This window comes from Dermacentor albipictus, chromosome 8, assembly GCF_038994185.2.
Source record: "Dermacentor albipictus isolate Rhodes 1998 colony chromosome 8, USDA_Dalb.pri_finalv2, whole genome shotgun sequence".
In the NCBI taxonomy this organism is placed as follows: domain Eukaryota; kingdom Metazoa; phylum Arthropoda; class Arachnida; order Ixodida; family Ixodidae; genus Dermacentor; species Dermacentor albipictus.
The window spans coordinates 53745255-53756516 of record NC_091828.1 but is presented as its reverse complement, the minus strand read 5'-3'; the positions used below and the strand labels follow the sequence as shown (position 1 = coordinate 53756516).

The 11262-nt window shown below is 49.2% G+C and overlaps 1 protein-coding gene across 1 annotated transcript; it reads right to left on the bottom strand.

Annotated features, from left to right (window-relative positions):
• Window positions 1-7038: 7038 nt before the first annotated feature.
• On the bottom strand, window positions 7039-9776 carry LOC139049253 (putative nuclease HARBI1). The gene is made up of 2 exons (XM_070524626.1): window positions 9227-9776; window positions 7039-7184 (listed from the first exon to the last, which is right to left on the bottom strand). Exons 1-2 carry the CDS (start codon window positions 9774-9776, stop codon window positions 7039-7041), a joined length of 696 nt encoding a protein of 231 aa, XP_070380727.1.
• Window positions 9777-11262: the final 1486 nt, after the last annotated feature.

Sequence of the window (11262 nt, the reverse complement as noted above, 5' to 3'; positions counted from 1 at the left end):
GGGATCGGCACGCTCAGTAGCCGCAGCGGCAGCAGCCGGGGCACACCTTGTTCCGCGCGGCCTCGGTGTCCGGCTCGGACGCCGCTCGCAATCCACGTGTGGCGATCGCACGTGAGGACCGCGTCTAGCGCAGCAACATCTGTGCCATACTGGAACGCTGCTAGGCACAGCTCAGGTGCGGCAAACCCGCCGTGGTTGCTCAGTGGCTATGGTGTTAGGCTGCTGAGCACGAGGTCGCGGGATCGAATCCCGGCCACGGCGGCCGCATTTCGATGGGGGAGAAATGCGAAAACACCCGTGTACTTAGATTTAGGTGCACGTTAAAGAACCCCAGGTGGTCAAAATTCCCGGAGTCCCCCACTACGGCGTGCCTCATAATCAGAAAGTGGTTTTGGCACGTAAAACCCCATATATTATTATTATTATCAGGTGCGGCAACTCGGGGACCGGCGGCACCTTGGGTTAGCCAACGTCTCGAGCACTGGCAGCAGGAACCCTGGTTCCTCGGACGTCCTCATCCACGCTCGGCTCTTCGATCCTCCGCACCTTGCCACGGACGTCTCGCCTAGCAGAAACTCTCGTCTTGTTCACCCCAGGAGCTCGGAACTGCTGCCCGCCTGGTTCGAAGACTGCGAGATCACGCCTCGTTCCGCCGTGCTCGTGCACCCGTTCCCTTCTTCGGTCTTTGCAAAGCTTGGGTGGCCGCTCCGATTTTCTAGCGGCACCTCGCGGCACTTACATATGACATATTTAGTGTCCTTTTCCCCGCAGGGGCGTCTGCGTCAGCAGGCGTTTGGTGTGTTACGACATCACGTACCCGAGAACACGAGGGTTGGGCTCTCCCGCGTCTAACCGTGCGCGGCTTAGCCGTGTCCGGGGAAAAAGGGATCCTGGGGGTTCAGTCAGTGCCGGGTGTTTGGACCTTCACGGCCCCTCGGCGGCGGCAACACACCCCTTTGACCTTGGCTTCACGTAGACGGCACCTCCGGACAGACCCACCCGGGGGAAGTCGGTAGTTGCCTTTTCCTGTCTCTCTCTCCCTCCAGCCATCTTTTTTTCACTTTCCATCTTAACTGTCTTCTCCTAGCTTCCATTTACTTCCAAGTTTCCAGGCAGCAAGGGTTAACCTTGTGTGGATAGCCAACGTAGGTTATTTCATATTTCTAATAGTGATGATGTACAGCTGGCGTTGCAGGGCCTGTTTTACAGCTCCTGTAGGGTCCCCTCGTAGGGCTCCACGGTGGGTAGCAGGCACGCAGGCGGGTATCCTACCTGCCCAAGAAAACCTTTGCCGATGTGGCGCGTCAGAGGGCAGCGGCACAACGGTATCCGGCGGCTACCCGACCCACACCCAGTGAGGCGGCAGTGACGCCATCCGCCCCCCCCCCCCCCCCGCCCCGGCAGCTGCAGCTAGCGCTGCTACGCCAACCCAGAAAACGGGGCCATCGACCCCGAAGGTGGGCGCAGCCGAGGCTGCCCCAACCTCCACGGCCCCTTCCAGCGCTGGTAACAGCCGGCGCAGCCAAATCCCTCAGCGAGCAGTAGCAGTAGTAGAAAGGCTTAGTTTCGAGCTGTTGCTTGCAGCTGCCTGGATCGCTTTGAATTGTGGCCGATGAAGGTCGGGCACGCCCTTTTAAGCGGTAGCCAGTTTCGCAGAAAGGGCTGAAGTCTTGATATGCGCATGAGATGCGACTGCCACACCAAGTCACTGGATCTTCCGTATCGGGTTGTTCACGTGTAGCGGAGAGCGCAGGTTGTTAAAGGGACCAGTCGCCTGTGCAGCTATCGATGGCAACCGTAGTGCAGCAGTCAGGTCGGGCGCCCGATCCTGCAGAAAGCAGTAGAAAAGGCTTAGTTGCGAGCTGTTGCTTGCAGCTGCCTGGATCGCTCTGAATTGTGGCCGATGAAGGTCGGGCACGTCCTTTTAAGCGGTAGCCAGTTGCACAGAAAGAAAAGCAGCCCACCAGCTCCATCGACCTCCGGGTGGGCTGGTGGGCGCAGGGGTCTTGCCCTCCAAGGCGGGACTCTCCCTTATAACTTCTCGCTCGCAAGAGCACGTGTTCGGCGCCTCACAAGAGGCAATGGACACTACACTTATCCTCAAGGCGCACCAAGCGCCTAAGGAGCGGCGAGGCTCCCTCGAACGCTTGAAAAAGGGCAAAACTCCGATTAGAGGTCCTCGAAAGAGCTCTGCAATCTAATCTCTGAAATCTCTGTAATTAATACTTCTGTTTCTGTACACACAGCATCTATTTACTACCAACATGAATACACAGATAATTCACTGGAACGTCAGAGGTCTCCTTAGAAACCTTGATGTGCAAGAGCTCATCCACAAACACAATAGAAAAGTGCTGTGTTTACAGGAAACAGACTTAAAATTAAAGCACACAAACTTTCTACGACAGTATATAACTTTTCGCAAAGAACGCGATGATGCTGTCGCATCATCGGGCGGTGTCGCCATTGTTATCCATAAGAGCATTGCGTGTCAACTTTTACAGCTACAAACGCCTCTCGAAGCAGCGGCGGTTCGAGCTGTTCTCCTAAACAAACTCATCACCATTAGCTCTTTTTACATACCCCCTCCGCCCCAATTACAAATTAACGAAACATGAATTTCAATCCTTTATAGATCAATTGCCAGAACGTTATGTTGTTCTTGGCGATTTCAATGCGCACAGCTCCCTGTGGGGCGACTCGTATAGATGCTCGAGCTCGTCTTCTTGAACAGTTCCTTTTTTCTTCTGGTGCGTGCCTTCTGAATAAGAAGGCACCCACATATTACTGTCTTGCAAACAGAACCTTTTCCTCAATTGATCTCAGCATCGTCTCCCCGTCTATACCGCCCGAACTCGAATGGGAAGTTATGAACAATCCTTACGGGAGCGACCACTTCCCCATACTGCTGAGAACATGTAGAGAAAACGAATACCTACCACGGGTTCCTAAGTGGAAGATCGATACAGCCAACTGGGAGAAATTCCGAACGCTCACTAGTATCTCATGGAATGACATGTCTTCTTTAGAAATTGATGCTGCTGTAGAGTATTTTACAGCGTTCACAATAGATGTCGCATAAAAATGCATATCCGAAGTAAGTGCTTTGGCATGCAAATGACCTGTACCTTAGTGGAACAACGAATGTACGATCGTCCGTAGGAAACAGAACGAAGCGTTGGGATCGTTACGCGCCTCTCCCACTGCAGATAATCTTATCAACTTCATAAAGTTAAAGTCTCAAGCCAGGAGAACGCGCCGACAGGCCAGAAGAGAGAGTTGGCAGAAGTTTTTATCGGTTATCAACTCTTATACAGATGAGGCGAAAATCTGGAACAAGGTTAATCGGATAAAAGGACGACAAACATATTCACTCCCTCTGGTAAACACAGAAGGCGATAACCTGCTTGATCAGGCAGACTCACTTGGGGAGCACTTTCAGAGCGTGTCAAGTTCGACCAATAAGTCAAAACCCTGTCTCAAATGTAAAGAAATAGAAGAATGCAAGCCGCTCATAACAAAGTGTCGGCAGAATGAACCGTTCTACCGTCCTTTTAGTATTGCAGAGTTGAGAGCTGCCTTGAGCGTCTGCAAGAGCTCTGCACCGGGATGTGATAGAATCATGTATGAAATGCTGAAAAACTTGCACAATGACACGCAGGTTACACTACTTACACTTTTCAACACTATCTGGGACGCAGGGTACCTTCCCACCGCATGGAAAGAAGCCACTGTGGTCCTTGTTTTAAAACAACAAGGGAAAGACCCTTCCTCAGTGGCAAGTTACCGCCCTCACAAGTTGCATTTGTAAGGTGTTTGAAAAAATGATTAATCGGCGACTCATTCATTTCCTTGAACTGAGCAAAATCGTTGATCCCTATCAGTGCGGCTTCCAAGAAGGGCGCTCCAGAAGCGACCATCTTGTACGTATTGAAGGAAATATCCGTGACGCATTTGTACACAAAAAGTTTTTGTTATCGATATTCCTCGATATGGAGAAGGCGTACGATACAACATGGCGCTACGGAATCTTGAGAGATTTGTCAGAAATGGGCATTCATGGTAATATGCTAAATGTAATAAAAAGCTGCTTCTTCAATCGTACCTTCCGGGTAAATGTCGGCAATGTGCTGTGGCGTACATGCATACAGGAAACTGGGGTACCCCAGGGTGGCGTACTCAGCTGCACGCTCTTTGTCGTAAAGATGAACACGCTTCGTGCTTCCTTACCACCGGCCATTTTGTATTCCGTCTATGTGGACGACATTCAAATAGGTTTCAAATCCTGTAACCTCGCAGTATGCGAGAGACAGGTACAGCATGGTTTGAACAAGGTGTCAGGGTGGGCAGAGAAAAATGGATTTAAAATCAATCCTGATAAACGTTCTTCTGTTTTGTTTACAAGAAAGAGAGGCCTGGTTCCGGATCCTTGCTTAGAACTGTGTGGACAACAGATACCTGTAAACAAAGAGCACAAATTTCTAGGTGTTATACTTGACAATAGATTCTCTTTCGTCCCCCACATTACACATCTTAAAGAAAAATGCCTGAAAACAATGGACCTAATGGAACTTCAATCCCAGACTATGTGGGGTAGTGACAGGAAGTGCCTAATGAATCTCTACAGGAGCCTGATCTGGTCACGATTAGATTATGGTGCCGTGGTATATATCTCTGCCGCCCCGAGCGCGCTAAAGACGCTAGACCCTGTTCGCCATCTAGGTATCCGCTTTGCCACGGGCGCTTTCAGAACAAGTGCCATTGAAAGCTTATATGCCGAATCGAATGAATGGTCACTCCACCTGCAGACATCATACATCAGCTTTACATATTTCCTTAAAGTGCGCTGTAATCATGAACATGCATGTTTTGCTACCGTTACCGATATGACGTGCGCTACACTTTTCAGCAATCGCCCCTCCATAAGACAGCCTTTCTCGCTGCGTGTGAAGGAGCTTAGCGGTGAAATGCATGTCCCCGCGCAGGGGCGTCTGCGTCATTTCATTTCATTTATTGAAGCCTTAAAGGCCCGGAGGCATTACATAAGGCGGGGGCAAACAAAGTATGAGGAACTCTTCATCACGCTAAAGAGAGAAAAGAGGAAGAAAAGATAGACGAAGAATAGAAAAGGAAACAACGCTCAGGAGGAAACCGAGCAAGCAGTACCATCATCAAAATCACTGTAGGAAACCATAATATACAGCAAAATACATACTGCATAAATACTATTAAAAACATATTATGCGTGAGAACGAATCACTATCAATTAATTACTTAAAAGGGGTCAATAAGCAAGTGCATTTGAGACGAACCATTCTAGGTGTAGTGGATTGTTAGTTTCTCACGGAAAGTCGTGTGGTCGGCGGAAGAGACAATACAGTCGGGCCGAGTGTTCCACAGCGTTATTGCATTTGGAAAAAAATAATCCTTCATCGAAGACGTACAGCACTGAATGTGCGCGATTGGACAGCTGTGGTTGAGGCGGGGAGAGATTCCAGGCGCGGGCTGTAGTCGAGGGTGTCTGGCTATTGGGTGATAGTAGTAAGAGTGAAGCATGCAGAGACGCGAGATGATACGACGTGATTGGAGATTGGGAAGATCGAGTGTGCGTTTTAGTTCAGTTATGCTGGTTTTACTAGCAGGCATTTGCTGTGTTGCGACACCACGTACCCGAGCACACGAGGGTTGACCCCTCCCGCGTGTAGCAGTGCCAGGCTTAGCCGCGTCCGGGGAAAGGGGTATCCTGGGGGTTGAGCCGATGCTGGGTGTTTGGACCTTTAAGGCCTCCCCGGCGGAGGCAACACACCTCTTCGGCCTCGGCTTCACATAGACGGCACCTCCAGAGTGACCCACCTGCAGGACATCGGCAGTCGCCTTTTCCTGTCTCTCCCTCCTCGAATCTTCGTCTTTATCTCTCACTTTTTACCTTTCCTGTCTCCTTCTCTCTTCTATTTACCTCCTTTCTCCTGGCGGCAAGGGTTAACCTTGTGTGGCCATCCTACCTTTGCTACACCATATTTGGTTATAGCGACGGCGTACGACTGGCATCGTGCAGACTTGTACACAAGCTCTGCCGCGTCCCCTCGTTGGGCTCCGTGGTGGGGGGTCGGCGCTGTTGCGGAACATACACATTTTTGTCATGGCAGCGCAGGCCTCTTTTCTCTATGATCGGCGTCTGAAAAGATGCCGCAGATGCCACCGAAGCAATGTTCCAGTTCTCTTTTCGGAGCAACGTTCCGTCATTTCCCTAGTTCTATATACTGCACAGCGAAAACAACGTACCAGTGAGAAAGCTCTCTCCATTCCTAGTGGCCAAGTGTCTAAAAGAAAAAAAATCGGACCTACATACAAAGCCTCAAAAATGTCTAGCGGGGACCTCCTCCTAGAACTAAATGACAAAGACCGTGCGCAAAAGCTCACAGAAGTTACCAGTACTGGTAACGCAACAGTGACAATTTCACCACACAGAACACTAAATACAAGCAGGGGTGTGATATCAGAAGAATATTTTATTGGCTTAAGCGACGACGAACTGCTGGAAGGTTTCCAGGAACAAAATGTTACCAAAGTCCAAAGAATTGTCATCCGCAGGAACGATCAAGAAATCCCCACCAAATCATGTTATACTCACCTTCGGGACAAGTGTAATGCCTACCTCGCTGGATGCAGGTTATGTAAAGGTAAATGTTAGACCATATATCCCGAACCCTAGACGATGTTTCAAATGCCAAAGGTTTGGACATGCTTCGCATGCATGTCCAAGATGAACTACTTGTGCTAAATGCAGCTCCAACGATCATCAAACTGACAATTGCACCTCTTCCCCACTTTGTGTTAAGTGCAATAGAGATCATCCAGCTTATTCGCGGTCCTGCCCTAGCTGGAATACAGAAAAAGAAGTGATTGCTCTAACTGTCCAAGAAAAATCTCGTTCTATGAAGCCAGAAAGCGGCTATCGTACCTTCCGCGAAGAAGTTACGCCGATGTGACGCAGATGGGGGCAGCGTCACAGAGGTCTCAGGAGTCCTCCGAGACCCCTCACGCCCCCGTGGTGGAAGCAGCCGACGCTGCTCCATCCTCTTGAAAGGCCCCGCACACACCAGCCCCGCAGGGTCCTAAGATCAAGCGAACTCCAAGGCCCGAGACACGTGTCTCGGCGCCAAACTCTCGGTCCTCCAGCGCCTCTGAGAGAGCGATGGAGGTCGAAACAAAAACTCCGGTGTCATCGACACCGAAGGACAAGCGCTCTCACGAGCGCGGTAAGAGGGACAAAATCCCAATAACCACCTAAAATAAGAAGGCTCTAACCTAAGGGTTATAGCTCCGTTGTATCTGCCTTCCTAAGATCCATGTCACCTAACCTATTTCTTATCTCCCATTCACTCGTTAATATCATTTATTGCCCTTCACATTTATAATGGCTTTTATGATCCATTGGAATTGTAGAGGTCTCTTACATAACTTAAGTGACAGAAAAGACCTGTTATTTAACTTCTCTCCCGTAGCATTATGCTTACAGGAAACAAACCTAGGTGAAAGGCGCCAAAAACGTTTTAAAGGCTTCACTGTTGAACGGCGCGACCGTACTCAGGCCAACCGGCTTTCGGGTGGTGTAGCTATTGTTCTACAGAGAGGCATTGCAGCTGGAGATGTTGTTATAATACTCACTTAGAAGCCGTTGCTGTCACAGTTTTATCACACAAAACCATTACCAATGTTCTGGTTTCCATTGAGGAAAAGAAAGATGGTCTTGAGCGGGTCAGATAATGTGTAGGACAGACGATTGACAGTGAGAGCGACAAAATGGATACCAAGGGATGGGAAACACAGTTGAGGGCGACAAAGAGTTAGGTGGAGTGATGAAATTGAGGAGTTCGCAGGCTTAAATTTGAATCAGTTTGCGCAGGACTGGTTAAACTGGAGGTCTTCGTCCTGCAGTGAACAAAATGAGCTGGTGATGATGATATTTATTCCTGAAGATCACCAACAGAATGCCATATCGGTTGGGATCTCATTTTGACTGCCTTGTCGAAAAGTTTACACAGCAGGATAATAGCTGAGACATGGTAAGAAGGGCAATGCATTTTGTAAGAGATATGGCCGCCAGCTCAGTTAGTGCCAAAATGAGCAAACACGAGGGTGCAGTTTTGATTACTACTTTCAGGCGTGTTCTCCATTGGATGAAAATATTCAGTGCCTGTACTCGCCAAAAGTGTGCATGCACATAAATGTGAGGCTGTGTCCCACTGCCTGGAATATTTCTCCAGTCGCATCCATAACTCTTTAGCATGTGAGAACACTGCAGAATGATGGAAACTTGACTAATTTATATGTCCTAAAAAGCTGAAATGCATAAACGCATGACACACAATGAGCACGAAGCATGCTGCCTTGCTGCAAACAGTGATTCAAAGTGTATGTCAAACACATTGTTGTGAAAGAAAAATGAACATTTAGTAACTTACAAGGAGGAAACTTTGCTTCAATTCACGGCAGCACACTTCCTGCTGTGCAGCAGGGGTGGGCGAGTTTAACCTCACCCCCCACACAAAGAAATGTTTATGGTTTGTATGCGTATATACACATGCACACATACAAACACACACAGACATTAACACGCATACAGGAGGTTCTGTACCGGCATATAGAAGTGTTCTGTGATGCAGAACACCTTTTTTAACTTTCATCGCAATCATTGAAAGTACACTGTTCTTGCACCAACTGCTTATTTATGAATATCATTATGCACAGAAATTCAGTGTCCTTTGCAACCCCCCTGTGTTGTTAACAGCAAATCCAGCCACTTAGGGAAAAAATACTTGCCAAGCAAGCAGTAGCCATCCTCAATAAGGAGACCCCGCTCGAAGTGCTGTCTTATGGCCGATTTCCCCCAATCATGGGCATCATGGCAGGACCCAGGAAACCGGGCATCAATATCTAAAATGCGCAGGTCAGCATCGCACACCTGCAAGAAAGTTTCGAATATTTCTGCCATACCAACACAAATTACTAGTGCAATGTAAGCCAAAGCGGCCAAATCACTGCCTAAGAAACAGCATTATTTTTTATAATTATTAGAAGTATCCAAAAAAATCCAATGTGAACATGTTTGGCACATCATGTGGAGAAAAAACATTATTCTGAATGTATGTTCAAGTGTTGAATAACTCACATGGTACAACATTACACCAATTATGGCAAGCATGAAGGCAAAAGGAAGGCGTACTTGCCACCATTGTGTTCAAGGCGTAGTGTGCTTTCCTTGTAAAGTAGTCGGCGTTGACCACGTCTGGGTTTGACCTTGAAGGCGCCTTAATTCCGACGTACGTTCCGTCGACGCACCCGGCAACGTTCGTAATGTTCCCACGTTCGTAGTACGCCCGCTCAGCCGCAGTCTTTGGGAAATCCAGCCACCCCTTACGCACTGCCGCATCGATAAGCGCGTCAGACACATCTCCAACACAGCGGCTCACAGTAGTTTGATGACGTCCAATGTAACGCTCGGCGCCGACGCTTCCTTGAAAACTCCCAGTCCCGTAGAAACGGAGGGCGCAGAGGACTTGCTCTTCGACGGTGAGCGAGTGAAGCCCACCACGCTGTCTCCGCAGACGAGAGTCTTCGCCTAGCTCGTCACGCAGCCAGCGCACTGATGTCTTCGACAGGCGAAAATGACGTTGAAATTCTACGTCGGTCATGTACGTGAACCGGTCCAGACGGTCATACTGACGCTTGCTGCCGCTGGAGGCAATGACCCAGGCTGCTACTGCCGCCACCATGTTCCCGAGTTGAACCCGGAGGGGGTTTCGCGATGCACGAGTTTAACGAGTTCGCCTGTCAATCAAAACCAGAGGTCACGCCCCGCGCGTGACACACAACTTGTGCGCGCACCGACCACGGTTGGGCCACGCCCAACTTATTTCTCGGCTACAGCGACTCGGTGCCGAGCTGAGAGGCATCAACAATCTTGACCGCCGACATAACACACGCACAATGCACTGCCGTCGGTGATGTACTGAGCACCACTATCAATAACAAAGCGTTGACTGTTGCTGCATTATGCATACATCTTCTCGGGCTGAGATGGCCCCACAACACGATTTCATTGCCTGCATTGTGGCGACGTAGCGCACAGTAAATAATTTTCCACACGTGACTGTAGCTGCTTGCAAGGCATCGATGCGCCGAGGGGCACGACGATGCTGAGGAGTGCGTATCGCAGCAGTCGTTTGAGATGGCTGCTCTGTCATCTGTGATGTATCGGAGCCACAACGTCGTAAATACGATCAGCGTTCGAGAATCGCTCGCCCTTCAAGACCCTGTGCAATGGCATTCCTTCATCATAAGCACTGCTGACTCAACAGTCCCTACACCTTCCACCGTTCGAAGTCTCATTTCATAACTGCTCACAGGAGCCCTCACCTGCCAAACTGCGATTGCTGCGGCGTCGTTATGATATCCATCTGCGATCGCTGCTGGCTCCAGCAGAGGTAATCCGCAAGCACCTTCGACTGCACAACACACTCATATACTGCGTACATTCGCTCAGAGGCACCTTCACTGTAGGCGATGACAAGCGATGAATTGTGTCGCTGGGAAGCACGCACTTAGGATACGAATAACTTTAATAAAGTGCCGGCAAACGACGATTTAACGAGTCGTGACGCTGGCCAAGCGTCGACCCGGGGTTATACCCGCACGCACTTCTTCGCAGTACATCGCAGAGGCTTCGCGCACAAAGATAAACTGCTACATTTTCACTGTACTGCGTCACTACGGACCCTAATATAACGTACCGCCATTTTGCAGCGACAGCCGCTGCTCCCGCATTTATGACTAGTGCGTTGTTTTTAGTTGGTTGGGCCTTAATAGCCTAGTGAATCGTCTGCGATGAACAGCCGTACAACGGCGCTGCGTTTCCATTCCCCTAATAGAGAAAGAATGGTCATCGTCATGGGTCATGACTGACTTTATTGAGAATAGCACTGCAGCGCCCCTAGCTGTCTGCTCACTGTATGAACTGCCTCGAGCGTGCGACACTCTTCAATGTATCCGCTTCTAAGCTTTCGCCTCACAGTCTTCACTCGCGGCAAGAAGTGCGAAAGTTAATAATTTGCTCGATCTCCGTTTGTCATCAGAAATTTCTAGCATTCTAAATGAAAAACAGATACTAAAAAAAATAAAAACGTTTGTTATTTTATTTGTTGTATTTTAACGTATTCGGTTGATCTAAAGTGCAGGTGCAAGAATGCGCCGCTTGAACCC